Source organism: Fundulus heteroclitus, chromosome 6, assembly GCF_011125445.2.
Source record: "Fundulus heteroclitus isolate FHET01 chromosome 6, MU-UCD_Fhet_4.1, whole genome shotgun sequence".
Classification (NCBI taxonomy): domain Eukaryota; kingdom Metazoa; phylum Chordata; class Actinopteri; order Cyprinodontiformes; family Fundulidae; genus Fundulus; species Fundulus heteroclitus.
Window position 1 is genome coordinate 13,614,215 of NC_046366.1, and position 19,445 is coordinate 13,633,659.

The following is a 19,445-nucleotide window of genomic DNA, read 5'->3' on the forward strand; positions in this document are numbered from 1 at the left end:
ATTGACTCGAATTATAACGGTACGAGATTATCTTTACTGTGGCATATAACATATTTAACTGAACCAGAAGATTCGATATTTTCTTGACTTTCAGGAACATATTGCTACCAATTTACAATAAGGCTCCCCTTTGGGATGGCTAATAAATAGTTTAGAGATATGCTATTAAATAATCACATTAAACACTTTATAACTCATTCATCGTGCATTGATTAAGGGCGCACAACACTGGCCAGTCTCTCGCCAAATAGTGAGCCTTCTCTGTTTAACTATATAGTTCATCTAGAGCTGTTTATAGTAAAGATGTCAGACTAAGTTACTACTTTGTAAGCACAAACCGGTCAGTGGTACCAAATGATCCATTCACTGTTGGGGAAAAAAGAGTAATACTATATAAGTCCTGCAGGTGGCAATATCACATTACCATCTCCAGGTTTCTGGGATTGTTTTTTTTATCATCATCATCATCATCATTATTATTAAGAAAGGTCAATTGATTACAAACTGATAAGGCATGCATGATATTCTTGTTTCATTATCTGATGCTGTAAAGTAGTTTGTGGCAGTCCGTCTTGTTCACACTGTGTCCCCTAATGAACAGAGGACATATAACAGGAGACCTGGAGATGAATTATGTATTATGAGCTGAATAAAAAGAGTTGCTTTCACCGTGTCAAACTGATCAGAGGTGTTTTTAAGCCACTGTACTGCTTGCTCTGTGGACTGCTTAAGGGAAAACGTTGTTATACTTTGACGGCACCAACCTGCCTTTCACACAGTCTGATCTCTTATCAGCTGTGACTTTCCCACATAACGTTAAGTGAGTATTTATACTCACTTGAGCCCTTTGCACCCTCCAAAGGCTGAACAAGAACATGCTGCTGCCGCCACCGTGTCTTACAGTGGGGACGAGGTTTTCAGGGTAGCTCTAACGTTAACGTCCATATTGTTTTGCTCGTCGGCCCAAACGTGGAACTTTTTATGTCATCCCACCAAAGCTTCTTCTTCCACACGTTATATTTACATGTTTGGACGACAGCTTAAACAGGAATCTGCGAGTTGTCAAAAGTTTGGGCTAATGTTTCAGAACATAACCCTGCTTTTAACCTCTCAATGACTTTATCCCTTACCTGTCTATTGCGTCCCCTGTTCTTCTGCCTTCACAGAAAAGGTGTATTTATACTGAAATAAAGTTGCGCACAGGCGGACTAAATCGATTAAGTAGGTAACCAATGGACAGAATTGGTTGCATGGGATTTTATTTGAGTTATTGGATTAAAGGGGTCACTGTTTTCAGATTTTTATTCATGAGAAAATATGGAAAGCTTCCTCTCTTCTTCCTTTAGCCTCACCATTAAAGCACTTCTTGAGTTGGTCTACCTAATCAAATCAAAATAAAACACATTGAGGTCTGCAGCTGTACCGTCGCAAAGCAAATAAAGACAACAGGTATATCTACAGGTACTGAGAAATTACCTCATGAAAATGATTCAATTCCAACACTATTCCACCTGTTGGGCATAAATCTAAGCATGTCAACTGCTACATAGGTCCATCTCAAAGATATAGCAACTTGTTAAGGAAGTATCATATTCTTGTAATGATTTTTGTTTCCCCTGATGGGATTAAAACTTTAAAACATAATTGTTTAAAGTATCACAAGTTGTGGAAATCTAAAATGCCATATGCAATAATGCAACATAGTTCTACCTCTGTGAGGCAAATGATCCAAACAAAATAGATGTATTTTGAATATTTTGCCGACTTTTAAGATAATATGAATGATAATACAAACACCAGTTGGATGAAGTTATTTATCATCAAACAAATGTGCTTTTTTTTATTCTTATGTTAACAGAAACAACTAAGATGAGCTTGAGTGAAGGTTAACATAACCAGGAGGTTTGGGCCTAACAAACACACAAGATGATAAACATCACTAGAGAAACTCATCCATGTGTTTATCTGTAGTCACATTAATTACTGCAACAGTGTCTTCACAGGTCTACCCCCCCCCCACACACACCCCCACCCCCGCTCCCAAATCACACGACTGCAGCTGATCCAGAATGCTGCTCCCCGCGTCCTTACTAACACTAAGAAAGTAGAGTACATCATACCAGTTCTAAAGTCCTTCCACTGGCTCCCTGTAGCTCAGAGAATAGACTTTAAAATACTTCTGTTAGTTTATAAATCACTGAATGGCTTAGCACCTAAATACACTAAAGACCTGACTTGATGTTTTCACTTGATGAAATGCAATACTTGTCTCACAACCAGAGATCGTTTTGATGCATTTATTGTGTTTTTATGTTTTCATAATTTAAAGCACTCTGAACTGCCTTGCTGCTAAAATGTGCTATTCAAATAAACTTGACTTGACTTGATATAGGTTTTAAGGGGTGCCAAAGGTAAATAAAATAAAAAAAACCTTGCCTGTGATCTGTTTACTTGGACTAAGTGTGTGTATAAAACATCATTGAGTTTCTGGGTTCCTGGATGATCCCTGCATGTTTCACTCTCTGATGTTGCTAGATTTAGAGCCATGGGAGAAGCAAAAATAATGATTAAAAGATCTGCAAGGGAATTTTATAACATTTAATTTGAATTGAATTATAAAACAGGGAAAGGAAGTAAAAAGACGTCTAACAAAATGGGGATTCTTATCAGAAACGTTTTGATCCCAAGTGAGAAGTGAAAAATTAGAGATTTGGTTAAACGGGAGCCTCAGCTGGCCAACAAAAAATAAATAAAAATAAATTGTGCCACAACTGGCAGGATAATTATTTAAGATACACAGTGAGGAAGTGCTTGAGTCAAAATCAGCTGCACAGTCGAAGTCACCTTAAACCTGAATGATTTTATTTGGAGCGATGAGACCAAGACATAACTTTATGGCTTCAACCATAACAAGTCAATAAGGCCTATGATGAACGATCAATCATTCCTACACGCAGGGGGGTTGAAAGAAAATCTCTGTATGTCATTCTTTTAAATTGGTTTCAAAATGACATTCTAACAGCAAAGTATGTGAACTTATGAGCAGAAAAAACAATAAAAGCTAAAAAAGAAAGAAAAAAAGATAAAAAGAGACGAAAGGACACTGATCCCAAAGATAAGTTAAATGATCCAACGTTTCTTGAAGACACAGCATCACGACACATGTGGAGACATTGGCACATTTAGATGTATTACATCTAACTGTTCCTTACAGTAAGGAAAAGGAGGATCAGATGTTCTCCAGGTGGTCCCGTCTGATGAAGGCATTAAAAGCTGAAGGTGTAAAGGCTGCTTTACACCTTCCCATGTCCCACCGTAGCCTACTTCAGGCGCCGCATCGCAGTTATGTAACCTCCCCGTTCACAGTTACGCTGTGATTTCAGTGATCCTCCGAACTGCAGAACTAGTTAAAACATCATCTGGTCAGGCTGGTGAACAAAAAAAAAAAAAAAACCCTGAAGTGGTAGCTACAGGCGGGCGGGTAAGTGTACGTCCGGTTCTGACAGCGTGATTAGAGTCAGCAGAGCGACGGGAACCGGCTGGAGATGCGGGGGAGAACTGGTCTCCGGTTCCTCTGCATAGTGGGAGCACTACCACAGACCACGTGAGAGGAAGACTCAGACGGTCCCCGGCAGCCCGACACCGGCTCATCCCTGCCGCCGCCGCCGCCGCTGCTGCTGCTGACATGGGCTCAGCTTCCCGGAGACAGGCGTGGAGGGAGGGCGACACTCTGTCTGAATGTAACCTCTGATCTTTCACCGGACTCTTTTCCTTTTTTTTCTTTTCTTTTTTTTCCCTTTCTTTTCTTCGAACTGTTGTTTTTTTTTTTTTTTTTTTTTTTTTTTTTTTTTTTTTTTTCCTTTGGAGGTGAGTAAGGGGGCGGGAGGAGTAATAGTATACGCTATGGCTTGGCCGTGCATCAGCAGAGTGTGCTGCCTGGCTCGCTTCTGGAACCAGTTCGACAAGTCGGACCTCTCCGTCCCTCTGACCATCCAGAACTACTCGGACATCTCCGAGCAGGAGGTGCGCTCCGTCACCAAGCAGCTCTCCGACTCGGAGAACAGCTACAACCCCCAGGAGCAGTGCGTAAGGGGCTCCCCTCAAGCGCCCCGGGATGGTACCCGGGGACCCTCCAGGGCGCGGAGGGAGCCCAGCTACAAGCCCAGGGAGGACTACCACCCGCCCGGGGTGCCGTTCCCCAGCGTCACCCAGTACAAGCAGGATTTCAAACCCTGGCCCATACCCAGGAAGGATAATTTCCCCTGGATCGGAAACGGGGGCGCCAGGGGGGACGGTGCTGCCCACGGCACCGTGAACAGTCACCCCGTCCAGGCGCAGGTGGCGGAGAGGCGCGGGGACAGGTTGGAGCAGCAGGCGATGGAGGAGAAGACCAGCTCATACAGGTAAAGGCGCCTTTGACTCGTTTCAGCACCAGGCTCTGTCCACTCCATCACTGCAACCAGCGAGGAAAGCCGTGTGCTGATGCCGGCTTTCATGCCTGATGAGGCTGAGTTTATTTATAGTTGAGAGAAATCCATGCTGGACTCAGAGAGCCTGTACAGAGAGGGAGAAGTGCTGCCGATCAATAATAATGCTCATAAACTAGATAGATAAACACGCTGAGAGGACTTAGAAACAAATGTTTTTATGCTTATAGTTGCATTTTTATGTTAGGTATGAAGCCCCAGGACAAGTTTGCTCACAACAAGTTACATCTCCACATCAATGAATATGATGTTTTACAGTATATTTCCTCTAAAAAAGAACTAAGTACATCTAAATTGAGAAAATAAATCAATTAATAAACATAAAATGGAAAACAAGAGTTCAAAAAGGTAAAACTACTCAGCTAAAGTTTCTCTTGAAGTACATTTTTAATTAAACTGTTTAAATATGTTAAGTTGGTTACTATTTGCACCCAAATATCCATCTCCAGGCAAGAGTACAGGCCATGGACAGGGGCGAAACCAGCCAGAAGTGCAAGGAGAGCCCCCCCGGCTCAGTACTCCAGCCCAGGGACAGAGGCCACCGCCATCCCACGTGAGACCAGCTACCAGGCCGCCTACAGCGGGGAGGCCAGCAGGGCGATGAGTGGGCACAAGGCTGAACTCATCCCCCAAACGGCTGCCTCCAACATCCCGCCACCCTCCGTCACTCAGCACAACCCGGCTGCCCCGCCAGCCGGCAGCTTCCTGAGCTCCCCCGGCCTCCAGCAGAGCATCCTGCCAGAGAGCACCGAGCACAGTGGGGCAACCAAGAGAGAGGTAAACTCATATTTACAATTTTTAGACAAGCTGGGCTCACAAAACCTCCTCTGTACAGGTGAACACTGCCGTATGCGGCTGCTGAAAGTCATCCTCACTCATCTCCCAAGCTGCCTTGTGCTGCTGGGGCGTCTCAGAGAAAAGTGATACAGCATTCTGTCCCAGAGAAGCTCAAAGTGACCCAGCTGTTTAAAACAGGCCGCGCGCTGTGTTAGGTAACGCTGCTGGTGCTATGCCCATCACTTTGACCTGAAAAGAACAGGAATGATGGGAATGGAAATGAGTGCGACTTCTAAATGTGGTCCAGCTTAGCAGGAAAGTAAAACAAGACGCTCTTTGTATGCACTAACAGAGCCCAGGTAAGAAGAAAAAGACAGTTTAAATCAACTAATAGTTGTTTATAATTACAGCTTCATTAACTCATGACTAATACCTTCACCTTTATTCTTGTCCTTATGCCTTACATAAACATTTTAAACTGGACATTTTTAGACACATTTTTGGGCGTGCATAAAAAAACGGCTACACATTAAAAAAGTTGTCGTTCTGAAGCAAAAGTCATAACATTGTTTTTATCACTAAATTGAGTGGATTAAGTATACCTTATGCAATCTTTTCAACTTTTGACATGGTTTAAAGCCTCTTTGGTTTGGTTACAAAACATAAACAATTAGAGCTAAAAAAAAAAAATAAAAAATAAAAAAAAGCAGGAGGTTACCTAATGTCAAATTTATCACAACAAGTCTCTCTAAGGTGAAAGAGTCATAAAACTATTAACACCAATATGCATTTTACACAGGGTTTTGTGCTTATGGACTTTGCAAAAACAAACAAATAAAATTAGTATGAATACCACATACAATGCTGTTCAAAGCTATGCATGACTATTGAACTTTAGTCACAGCTACAACCAGAAATTTTAAGATTTTTTTTTTATTGGGACTTTATGTGAGAGACCAAGACAAAGTACTGCGTAATCATGAAGTGGACGAAAGCAAATTTTCCCCCCAAATTTTTGACTGATTCAATTTCCAGGGGGACAGCTAGGCCTAGACAGTGGTTGGGATCAACTTAATAATCACCTTTTTAGAATGGTCCAGTCAAAGTCCAGACATAAGTCTGATTACTTCTTTGTTTTGGTCTGTCATATAAAAGCCCAATAACGCATAATTAAGTTTGCGGTTACAATGTGCTAAAAAAACAGTAAAAGTGTAATGGTGACGTGAACATTAGAAGCCCATTTGGAAGACAAATGAACAGTGAGAAGGTGTCCGGACCGCACGAGGAAGCCGAGAACTCATTAGTCTGGTCCTGGTTAGAATGAACACGGAGAAGAGACGCCTGTATGTCTCTTTATCCGCTGCCGCCTGCATGTTATCTCAGTCCAGCATGTTTCGTGACAGTTCATAAGGCGGTTTATGGGAATCTCCAGAGGTTTAGTGCCATCCCTCTTCCCCACCCACGGCGCTCCGCTCCATCTGCCGGCATGTAGACTGTGGTGGCTCTGACCTGGACCGGGTCAGGTAGTCTGCCCGTCTGTGTGGCAACATCTGCTCCATTAAGCTGAAGGGTATTAGGAAATAGGGAAGCTTGGAAATGTGTTTTTTTTTTTTTTCTCTCGTGTCCTCTGGGTTTGTCCTCTCTCTCTCCCAGCTCTCGTGTGCTTGTGAAACAAACAAAATTAATCCACGGGAGTGAATTAAGACCCCCTTCTGCTTGTTTGCAGGATTTTTTCCGAGCCATATCTGCTCCGTTAAAGCGTCCTGCCTCCCAGTGCCCCGTGTGTGACGAGCGCGGAGGTCAAAGTTATAGATGTCAATGACAGGACAGAGACGCTAAAAATAATTCTGACCCACTTTGAGTGCGCCCACAGCCACTACAGCGAAGGAGGTTTGCGCTGCTGGAGGTGTGCCGGAGACCCGCAGGGAAGATTTTTCCACACATGAGCATTGTGAGCATGAGCATGTCCATCTTACAGTGACAAAAAAAAAAAAAAAACTGGCCTGATGGCAAACCAAGTTGATCTCAGATAATCCACGGCAGCCCACTCAGGGCCAACTCATTACTGACTCACCAGCCCCCTGCAGAGGTGTCTGACCGAGCATTACACGCCCCACCCCGCCATGCATTACACTCAGGCTGCGCTGGTCCGTGAGGGTATTCTCTGATTTTCTGTTAAGTGCAGGCCGTCGCCAATGTGTGACAGAGCTTCTGAATTTAAAGCGGCCAAACCGAGCTACTGTGACTGCTGAACGTAAAGCCGAAATAGGCTCCTGAAATCAAAAATAGCCCGACGAAAAAGGAGGATGAGGGGGGAAACTGGTCCCACTCTTCCTCAAATCAACAGCAGGAACAGAGAGAATCTGAGATGATACATGATGTAAGACGTGCAGCGTGAAGTTGACAAAACAGATAATCTTTGTATGATGAAATAGTTGTTGTTTTTTGCATTAAATTCAGAGAACTGGCAAAAATACTCTAAGCATCCCAAAGTGAGGCTGTTGCAAACCAAAAGAAAGAACTCCCCCCATGTCAACACATAAGACTGAGATCTCAAAGCTCCTGAACACAACGTTTGGCTGTGCCAGGATCTCTGAGGTGCAGCTAAATTGATGATGGAAATGTTGCTCACAATGGTTTTAAACTGCACAAAGAGGATTAGATGGCCTGCTGGGACGATGCATCCTGAAATCCACCTCCTTTCACCCACTTCTCTGTTTCGCTCCAGTTAGCCAGGAGTGAGGATGGCGCGGGGGCGGCAGCACAGGGCCTGGGCTAGGATCGATTTTCTACTTCAGGCGAATCAGCTTTACGCCATGACTTATAATCTGTTTCAAAATGATTAACAAACCAAGAAAAGAAAAAAAAAAACACAGGACTAAGCGGGGTCAAAGCATGCTTGTAATGCGTGTTTATGTATCTCAACCTCCTCTTGTTCATGGCTGCAGAGACACAGACCAATGCTAAAGGTTTGTTTTTGCAGGCGACGGAAAAGGAAGTGACGTTACCTGGGTTTACCTCTTCAATAGCCTCCAAAATGTCTGCTTCAGTCTTCATGCAGCCGCCCCTTACCAAACCCATGTCCACATATTTACTGGCATCCTAGATGAAGATGTACAAAAAGCCTTAAAAAATTTATCTGAGATGGTTTGAAATATCCAACCTTTAATTTGAGTTAATTTGCTGAAGGAGATTGTTTTTACTGGTACCCCTAATAATCTGTTTGAAGAAATATAACAGAAGCTCCATGACTTTTCTGTTTCCCGGTGGTCTAAATATGGTGCGACACAGGGGCTCAACTTCTTTTTTAGCCACTGGGTTGAACGAGGAACCTGTATTTATCTCACGACCGTGCAAACTGAGCAGGAAGGAAGACAAAGATTTTAATTGAAATAAAAAAAAAACAAGTCTCCGTAACAACCATTAGATGCTATCAATATGCCAAGGCATACCGGGAAAAAAGACCCCAACCCTTATTGGTCAAACCACCACAAATGTAAACATGTAGAGTGTGCCAAACCCCACTGGGACTTGAACTGGAGCACATCAGATGGTCACGCGTTCTGTAAAGCACAGGAGAGGATCTGTTATGCTGTGGGTGTGTGTCTCTTTTAAGGCCGTGGCAAACTGCTAAGAGTGCACAGCATTTTAGGTAAAAATCTGGCTAACTTATGAGATGGGCAACTAATATTGAGTTTATCATTATTGATAAAACAAATATTCTAGTAAGAAGCACAAATTATACTCATGATGACTGACATCGTAGTGGAGATTGTTACGTTTGCTGTTTTAACCGTTTCAATCCAGTGTTGGTTCTCTGGGATGCTAAACAAATATTGTTGTATTTGAACATATGATTGAAGTATTGTGTTTTGTTTAGCAGTACAAAACCTAATGAAACCACCAAACTGAAGTAGTTATTTTGCTAAAAGGAGGATGTTTTTGTATGTTGGGCTCCGACTGTATGGCGTGACGGCCATAGAGTCTAAAAGACTTTTTAAATGTCTTTTTTTAAATCGTCACCTTTCCTGTTCTTGGCATAAACGGAACAAAATAACATAATATATTTTCGAATGCCCATCCCTAATGGACATGACCTTTGAAATGATAATGGGTCGCTGGGTTCTGCAAGATAAGGATCAGAAATCTGGGAACAAATCAACACAGAAATAGTTGAACAGAAATAGGCAATTATTCCCCCCAACACCACTAAATAAACGTCCTCAAATTAAAGGGCAGGATTATGCTACCACAATGAAAGATGTATTTATTTTAAGGCCGTTTACAGATCTTTTCACCAGGGGTGCCAATAAATATCTGGCCAACACACGGTTCCTCTCAAAACATTTTTATAAACGCGGTGCCGTGTGGAACCACCATCAAAATGTGAATAAAAGGGCGGTTTGCTGAAAAGAGTCACAGATAAGATACTCCGTGTGAGGAGGAGGAGGCTTTTTGCTGGCAAAACAAACATCCACAAAATGACAAAGCAGAGCAAGGGAATGCAAAAAAAAAAACTGTCCTTTCAGGCTGTGCCCAATGTTTCGTACTCATTCGCCTGCTTTTTACCCCATGCCTGCGCCAAACTTTCTTTCCTCCCCGTTTGTCTCCATCCACTCCTGTTCTTTCGCCTGGACCTCATCCCCATTCCCACGCTACCGGCACCACAGAGGCAGAGCTCGGTGCCAAGTTGCTCAAAGGCTGGGAAAGCAGCATTGTGTTAAAACGGGGCTGACGGAGGGGAAGGAGGTGGGGGGGAAGAGAGAGAGAGACAGGGAGGAGGAATATAAGGTGAGAGGAGGACTGAGATGCATCATGGGATTGATAAGTGACAGCAAACGTGAAAGGAACGGAGGAGGAAGGGGAACAGAGTGCATCGTTTGATGGATTATCTGTTAAAGTGCAGCGTTGCGTCGGGTTGCAGTCTTGTTCAGCAACAATCTAATTTAGGAAAGAGGCAGAGCTCACGCTGCACCGAGCAGAAAACACACTGTCTGTGTGTGAGTGTGTGTGTGTGTGGGGGGGGGGGGGGGGACTAGTCTCAACAATCCAATCCGACTTACTGAACAACCAATGCAGCTTTCCCTGCCACCCACAGCGCTGGGAGGTCAGAGCCAAAGAGGGGCTGAGGTGACACTATGTCCTTTGATTTAATTTAATGTGATTTATTTAAATAGGGACAATGCACGTCAATTAACACGAGCACTCAATCCATCATACAAATGTGCCAGACGTAGCCATCATTTTTCATCTGCAGGTTAACAATAGATATGAAAACGAATTCAAACTTTGAATAATTTGCCTACATTAAAATAGGATGAGTTCAGGTTAAGCAATAACTCCACATTCATATATGCAACAAGACGAGGAGATCGGCGCTGGTTGTCACACTCATATTTGTGGAGCAGAGGGTTCTGTAAAATAATATTTGGACTGAAAAGTGCCAGTACTAGGTCAAAGGTCACTCATCAAAATATTTGGTGGGATGGACATTCAGCATAGTGGTGGGAGGACCTGTCATTTCTTTGGTAAGAAAAAGGAATGTTTTTGATGCATCAAAAAGAATATTCTAGGTTATTGAGAAGAATGCTCGGAGCTTAAAATGATGCCATTACAAAAAGAAAAGTGTAGGCTACAAGTAGAGTTTTTTTTCTTTGCTAAGCCTACAAATGTAGCTGTTAGCTTAGCTATTACCAAAAACATCCAGTTGTCACATGTGCCAACCAACACCAAGGAGACAAGCCATGCCATTCTACTGTTAGATGTTTAAATTTACCTTTCTATTTTTTATTTAAAATTGGCAAGACTACTGGATCTGACAATGATAGTGACTAAAGAGTTCAGTTGTACAAAGTAATGTTGCACTTGTTGACTTTGAGTTTTCCGTGCCAGCGGTGAAATTGCTGACTAATTGTGTTTCATACAAGGAAATCATTTTGTGGTCACCTGCTTTGCTAAAACACAAATAAGCTGAAAATTAATTTCCATATTGTCCAGTGGTTAACTATTTTCAATTGAGGTTAAAAGCGTTGAACCTGACAATGGGATATTCTGCCATTTTAAAGTTTGAATTTAAATGAAACTGATGTTTTTATTGAGTTTTTAATGTTTTTCTTGATAATTACAATTCTTAACTCCTCAAATATGTTTCTTTGGTAAATTAAAATAATATTAAACATTTAGACTTAAACCATAGATTGATTGATCCTCTGCCTGGGCCCTGCCGTTAACATAACATTGGGACAACCAACCCCACAGGGTGCGACAACCAATACATTGTCAGTGTTAGTTGTCACAGGTGAACTTTTTTGATTTAGTTGTCAAGAACTTTTGAATAGAATGCGATATAGCTTAATACTTCAATTGTTTTATTAACTGGTGCCTTAAGCTTCGCTCTGATATAAAAATAACTTTTTTAGACTAAATATTTTTTTAGGCAATTTGGAAAATTGTAAAAAAATAAATAATGTGACAACCATTCACAGTCTCCCCTGCCGCTACCGGCTGAGCAATAACAGCCAAAGCTAGACCTGGATTATTTATGGCTGTTTCAAAAACACATCCTGAGGCCATAAAAACATAAGATCAGTCCTTTCAGAAAATCTTTAGCCTCTATTTGAAAAAAAAAAAAAAAAAAAAGAGTGAAATACCATTTGATTGTCAAACATCAAAACTTTGATGCATAGAAAGAAGACAAGTCTGGGACGCCATCAGCATGGGATGACCAGATCTAAAGGGGTAATTTACCCAAAAAGCATTTTAAGGATCTGTTGTTGCAGCGACTAAACGCGTGAAAGGTCATATCTGAGGAGTTTGCAGGCACTGCGCAGAAAGTTTCCGCCGGCTGAGCTGAGGAGCTCTAAGACGGAAACAGTGACACATGCGCTTGAGCTGACGCTCTGTGACGGCTCTGCTGTCCAGCCAGTCGCCTCTCATTTCACGGGATCAGTCGGAGCGCCACTGCGGCTGCATCTTCTCCCCTCCATCACTTTGACCACCCCGACAGGCTGCCGTGCTTCATCTCTCTGTCTCTCTCTCTGTCTCCTCCTCCTCCTCCTTTCACTCAGGAGCATCTGGTGAGGACCAAACTGCCGCCGAACCCTTCTGCCGTCTTTCAAAGCGGATCGAGGGTCTTCAACATCTGACGCGTCCAGAGCGCATTCCACAACACAAGAATCTATGCAAGGGGATGTTGTCGTTGTGAACGCTGTTGAGCAGCAGCTTATTATCCCAGGTGGAGAGAGATAATCCCCACTGTTTGATACTCCTGCGGGCTCCCCGTTCCTACAACTGAAAATGCATGTGATGTAACGATTTAGAGACAAACTTTTCCTTTTTTTTTCTCTTTTGTTTTTTGGGTTATAGATGCACAAGAAACCGGCTGCTCCGTATGTTTGTGTTTGCGCGCCTGCTCCTTCGTCTGTGTGATGCACATTATTATGCCGACGCTGCACCAATAATCCGGGACATGATTTATCATAACGCGTGTTTGCTTAGAGTGCTATGCTGCCCTTTGGTGTCACTAGAAATCTGCTTGAAAATAATTTATTACCTTTACATTCAGCTCATGTTTAAAGAAAACGTTTTGTCCATTTTTCTTTTTGTTGGTAAATATCGTGTTAAAGAGAAAAGAGCAATTAAATGATCTAAGAAGTTAAATGCCATTAAAATATTGTTGACTAGGCTTGTTGCGCTTCCCACTTGGCATTTGTTAGTCTGTGTCACATTATTGTCTCTACTTGGTTACTTTAAGTTAAACATATTGGCAATTACCTATAGGCCTTCATAAGGAAAAGGTTTTACAGCAGGGGTGTCCAAAATGGGGCCCGGGGGCCATTTGTGGTCCTTGGCTTGATTTTGTGCGGCCCACGACGGACATTCAAGAACGATGCAAATTTTTCCCCCATAACACAGATAGTCGATGCAGATGGAGAATTATTATTGATAAATTATTACCAACAATCTTCTTACAATGTAAATTATCAGGTGTAAAACATTGTTTTTCTATTTAGAACCATGAATTTTGTATTCACTTTAATTCTCATAATAGGTAAGATGACATGTTATCCAGTGACTTTTACTCTTATTGCTTAGAATAGACAAAAATGTTATCTTTTCTTTCAGCTGAGGCCAAAAGAATTTCTCAAATTTGATGTATTTATTTTAATGAAGTAAATGTGCGATAAACGTTTGGGTCTAAAACAATTTGCACATCCCAATGCTACCAAAAAAAATAAATAAAAGAAAAGAATCTGACTTATTTAATTAAGGTACTGAATGCTTAAAAAATAATGGATGCTTCGTTTATTGTGAAGCAGTTTAAAAGTTTTATTTTTTTTTTTTAAAATTTGATCGACGAGTACTTTTGATTTGATGATTTTTGTCTAATCAAGTTTAGACACCAGCTACAGGCTTTCATCTCACTGCAGGTTTAAAATTATGTTTATTCAATCAAGAAGTTTGTGTCTGATAGGTTTGGCTTCTGTTAAAACACAATACAACAATGTACTGGAGTACTAATAAAAAAAAAAAAATCGGCTTTCATTTACATTTTAGCAAAAATCACATGTTAAACATGTATTTACACCAATTATCTATACAATCTATCTTTGATGATGAGCTCCAAGTCTTTGAGGTTGAAAAGCCTAATTGGCAATGACACTATAGTCAGAAGACACACGTTTAAACTTAAATAATTTTGCAATACACCATCACATGCCTGGAATACCTACTATAAAATGTGCCTTAGTTTTTTATTTTTATTTTATGTTATGTTTAAGATAACAAATTACATTATTGTCCCACAATAGGGAAACATATAAGAAGCATTTTTAAAAGGAGAAAGATAATTTAGAAAATAAAAACTGATTCTTTATACGGGCAAACACTAGAAACCCTGAAGTTGATGCAGCCATTCATTTCAATTCAAATCAAAAGTGCGTTTTGATTACATTAAAACATACTTTTCTAGAATCAATCGATTATCCTAGGTAGTTGTCTATAAAAAAAATGTAAGTTAATTAAAATGTTTAGACGACAAACATCAAATCCAGATTAAGTAAACTACTTTAGTCTGACACAGGCGGTTCATACATACATACAACAAAAGTAAAAGAAACACTTGGACAACTGCACAGAACGAGTACACCAGGTGTTGAGGCTGTTGGTGAATTTATTTGCAGTTTTTTGTTCCATGACCAGCAGGTTCTTAGCTCCCCAAACGTCTACTGCCCACATCTAAAACATTTCACTTGAATACAGTCGAGTATTTTTTTAGGCACTCTAGGTTTTTCACTGGCTACCTAGGCAACTGTTAAATCAGAGCTGCTTCTTTGTGAGGAGTAATTGGGATGCATATTTTGATTATTGGAGGTCCACACACTGCAGGTCAGCGCTTTACTGTACGTGAACAGACACCTCAGGCCAATATCTCATAGATTTTTTCTTGTTCACTCAAGCTGAGTGTTATAACATCAACCTTGAAATAAAAAAAAAATTAAATTAAAAGCCCAGAATTATTTTGAGACTGATTCTGATGCGGACCACACATCATCTTCATACCGGAGCCTCCTCCGTTCATCCCGACAGACGCATCCACATCCCAATGCACTTCACACATATCTAGATTTCAAGAAATATTTTACTCAGTTTATTATAAGAATATTGATCATATTTTTGGTTTGCACAGAAAAAAACAAACAATACAGTGTTTAGGTAACTTGTACATTAATTTCATTTGGTTAAACAGGCCGATCAGCTCATGACAACATTTGCTTGTCCAATCATACAAAGCTCAACAACACGCGCTCATTTGTATTAAATGACAAAACACTTTAACAGTACTCACCATCAATTTCATTTACTCTGTCAAGTACACACACACACACACGCACAGCTGTTGGGTATAAATATTAAAAATGTTGATGTTAGAAAAAAAAAAAAAACACTTTCTAGTTATGCACACCAGTCGGGTCGAACTTAGAAACCATTCAACTACTTATTTTAGGTCTTTTTTTTTGACCTAAAATACCACTTAGCAGCCAGAAACAAGTTTAACAGGATGACCCATAGCCATGCCACCTGTTAGCAGTTTGATTGCTGTTGCTGACTGGTGTGCATTATGCATACAGTGACGGATATGACATCAGTCGTTAAACAGAACACTTTAAAATAGAAAAAAAAAAAAAAGGGTTGCAGAACCTTTTTTTTTTTTTTGCGAATCATTATCATCAATTCATAATGAGAGTCATTCATTTAGTGTCAAAGTTCAGGCAGGACAGGTTTAATGAAAATCTGTTAAAAACTTTAGCAAACAGTGTGTTCCTGTTGTCGTCGTTTTGTTCCTGCTGCATTATTTATAATTACACCTGCTGGCTGGGTAACACTGAAATACAGTAAAAGGATACGGGGTACGGGCGACGATGATGATGGCTGCTGGTTGCCATGGCAGCAACCGCTCTGGGAGAACCTCTCAGATATAAAGTACCCACAGACACAACACCCAGATTATCATTAGAGTTCCCGAACTGCAGTAAAAATCACAGCAGCTGGAGGCTTCTAGTTCCATAATTCACACGGGGTTTGTTTCCCTTACGATAAACCTCTCTGGCATCAACACTTCATCACTGAAATAATGTTATGAGGTATGAGAGAGCGCAACGGGAAACACTACATTAAATAACACGCGCAGCATGATGTGGCTTCTTTCCGAACAGAAATAAAAAGGTGACCACTCCAAGTATTAAAGACATTTGTTACGCCGCAGCGGAGCACCAGCACTGAGGAGCAAGCTGAGCCCTTCTGTGATTACGTTCATATATTCAGGACTCTTGCAGCTCCCGCTGAGACAATGGGACTGCATTTGGATGCCGATATTCACAACAAGAGGCCCGTGGCTCCGCTCCTGGTCAAAGTCAAATCCTGTTTGGCCTCAGTTGTCCTTTGTCAGGTAACCCATGTGAGCGTTAGTGAGGAAGTCACAGGTGGGGATGCTACTGACGGCTTGGTGGATGTTCAAGGCTGTGATCTCCCTCGGCGCCCTGAAACCCAAACAGCTCCATGTTAGCGTTTTATGTAAAATTCAAAAGTGCAAAACACAAAAGTGGTTGACCTCTAAATATTCATGCTGGATCATAAACTACGATCAATATGCTTTCTATTCTAGAGTTCCTGTTCTACAAATCCAGGACAGATCCTTTACATGATGTCTAAGTACAGCATGAACAAAAATCTGATAATCACCATTGCAGCCTATTACAAAATAAGTAAAAAATAAGACAACCAGCTTCTGTTTTTGCAACTCTAGACATACACAACATTTGCAAAGGAAGTTTTTTTTTCAGTGTATAACAGGACTCAAATAAGTTGTTGTCTGCACCAATTTCACACAGTAAAAATGACAAATTCCTTGTTTTAAATTGATTATCCTGGAATATTAAACCAAGTATGTGGGGGGTAATAGGGCTGGGCGATATGGATTAAAAAATAAATCTCCGATTTTATCATACCAAATCCGATTAATCGATTTTTTCCTCCTTTTTGTTTCATAAAAAGAAATTAAAGAAATTATTTTAAAACCTTGCTTTTATGTCAAGCATTTCGTCAGGGAGTTGACCTGAATTCAAAGTGCAACTAAAAACAAGCTGTGAAACATGCTTGTAAAACAAGATGGCAGCGGTGCCATTATAAACAATGAAAATATAACAAAACATTTGCTGCAAGTGGTATTACACATTGAGCCAAGAACAGGGTTCACTGCACTTGTGAACATCAAACCAAGTTAAAAAAAAAAAGTAAATAAGTAAATGAAGTACCATGTATTATGGTAAAAAAAGTTTCCACTTAACAATATTTTGACAATACATTTGCCTAAACATATATTCAGCATCATGAAAACCCGATGAGTGTATTGGCTAAATAAAATCCAGATTTTCCAAAAATGAAATCTTAAAGAATTGTAAATTCGAATTAATCGATTAAATCGATTTATCGCCCAGCCCTAGGGGGTAAAAAGCCAGGAATGATGATAACAAACTGGTGGCCTGTTTAAGCTCTAGATATAATAAATAAAGTGAAACATGGAGCCTTACTAAGCATGCACAGCAACAAAAAAAGCTGACCTGTTTGGAGGACATTTAGCATAGGCCCCAGCCAGAGCTTCTCTCAGGACATCGCTGGCAAACTGCTCTGTAGCCTGAAGTGCCGACACACACACAGTCATATTAGATATAAAAAAACATACTGACAGTCATAATATAAGTAAATCCACTCAATGCAAGTTTATGTACAATGCTGTAAAAAACTATTTCCTCCTTTGCAATACTCTCCTGTTTCTGGTTTTTGTCACAACTAAATGTGTTTGGAGCTTTAAGATGATTTCCAAAATTATTGGAAAAAACACATTCAAACCAGAGTAATCCTATGTGAAAATATAACTATCCACTACTATGTACATTATCCACATTTTTTACACAGATTATTGTGAGAGCTGCAGAGTCAAGGAATCGCCTGTCTAACAACCCAAAGTAGAAAAAAGATCTGAAAAAAGCAACACATTAGGTCTAATCTAAAGAAATTGGTAGCCATTTGTTAAAGCCTTGGAGCTCATATTTGTGAGAAAAAAAAAGATATTGATAGCTCCTCTATCTGCATTAAAAGAACTAGTAAACGTCCCAAACGACATAACCTAACACTACTAGCTTAAATATTAGCCTTATGGACACAGACAGCCCAGTGAAGGAGTTCTGTCGGTCTGAGCTCCACCGTCAAGATGCGCTTCCCTGGTGTGCATTTCTGAACCACGCTATGATCCGTTCCGCTGAGGTTCGGATCAACGAATGAAAATGTTAATCAGCTGACCGCTCAGCCTGGCTAATAAGTAGTGAATCGACGAAACAAACCAGTGAAACTCCTCCATCACTTCTCTGTTTAGTTCTAAAGCTACTAGAGGCTAATGTGGTCAATAATAACACCGGCTATGGCGGAGCCAGACTGAAGCTGAAAAAATAGAGCAGGGAAAAAGAAGGGAACCCATAGCTACCTAGCCTGCTGCTGTAGGTGACCACTAAAGAAAATATTATACAAAATTAGCAGAAAAGAACTTGTGGCCGCTGCTGAATATATTTGCATCATTTACAATGCAAAAATATGCTGTTTGCGTCAGATCCATGTTTGTTTTGCAAAACAATTTCATTCAAATTTGTCCCACAGTAGTAAAATTATTTGTATAAACAGCAAATTGTCAGGTAAATAGAAGCACACTCTGGCACAATAAAGATAATGGACTATAACAAAATAAAATCATTGTATGACCTAAAATCAGTACAGGGGTCACAAATGGTCCCCGGGCCGCACTTTGGACACGCCTGGTTTAGATGATATCAGCAACTGTAAAATGATTGCTGTCCGCCGGCCCAGGCGCCGTGACTGACCTTCAAAATCATTGCTTCGATTACTGGAGCAAACACATTCTTCTCCACCTCCACTGGTTGAAACGTGACGCCGATCTGAGAGAGACAAAAGAACATGGCATCGATTCTCCATCAAGAAAAAAATCGGTAACTTTCCTGAGCTCTGGTCGGCGCTCCAAACCTGCTGAGCCGTCTCGCTGACGAACTGCGAGGACATGCAGGGGCCGAGGAAAAACTTGGGCTCCACGTCGGTTTCCTGCTCCTCCTCTTTGACCTTCAACTTGTGACAGGGGGGAGTCACCGTGACAATGTCGACTATTTCATCGTCTTCCTCTTCGGGTTCGGTCTTCAGCAGGGCTTGCATTTGCTCCAGCCGCAGCACCAGCTCGTCATAGCTGGTAAGGGTCGACGGGCACTCTGTGGAAACAGATGCACATTAAAAGTGTTTTTTTTTTTTAATTCTGTTTTTCTAAATTAGCAGCTTTTAAGTTGAGTTGTGTGATAATTAGAGAGATGCCCTATTTATACAGCACAAAGTAGGACAAACAGGACAAAAGGCTGATTATCATGCTGTCTGACTCAATGAGCCAAGTAGCCTCGTCTCTCACCTTTCAGAGACAAAAGATGCGATAAACGAGATATCCTCGTCAATAGATGAGGACAGACAAGAAAAAAGAAAGCTCCACACTAACCCCCCCTCACACACAACAGACCAGCCTACATATCACTGTATCAAGTGCTAGCTGCAGCAGCAACACACCCACACAGTCAA

The 19,445-nt window shown here is 41.0% G+C and overlaps 2 protein-coding genes across 6 annotated transcripts in view; one reads left to right on the top strand and one right to left on the bottom strand.

Annotated features, from left to right (window-relative positions):
* Positions 1-3,824: 3,824 nt before the first annotated feature.
* On the top strand, positions 3,825-12,951 carry map6d1 (MAP6 domain containing 1). Its single transcript, XM_012853646.3, has 3 exons — positions 3,825-4,403; positions 4,937-5,264; positions 12,332-12,951. The coding sequence occupies exons 1-3, from the start codon at positions 3,904-3,906 to the stop codon at positions 12,407-12,409; spliced, it is 906 nt and encodes a 301-aa protein (XP_012709100.2). The 5' UTR covers positions 3,825-3,903; the 3' UTR covers positions 12,410-12,951.
* Positions 12,952-14,398: 1,447 nt separating this feature from the next.
* The window catches only part of yeats2 (YEATS domain containing 2), a 33,207-nt gene continuing 28,160 nt past the window's right edge, over positions 14,399-19,445 (bottom strand). For all 5 annotated transcript variants that reach the window (XM_036138098.1, XM_036138097.1, XM_036138094.1 and 2 more), the window contains 4 exons: positions 18,855-19,090; positions 18,695-18,769; positions 17,384-17,457; positions 14,399-16,303 (listed from right to left, as the gene is read on the bottom strand). In XM_036138098.1, the coding sequence (XP_035993991.1) occupies positions 16,195-16,303; positions 17,384-17,457; positions 18,695-18,769; positions 18,855-19,090 (494 nt within the window). In that variant the 3' untranslated portion in view covers positions 14,399-16,194. The remainder of the gene's footprint in view (positions 16,304-17,383; positions 17,458-18,694; positions 18,770-18,854; positions 19,091-19,445) is intronic.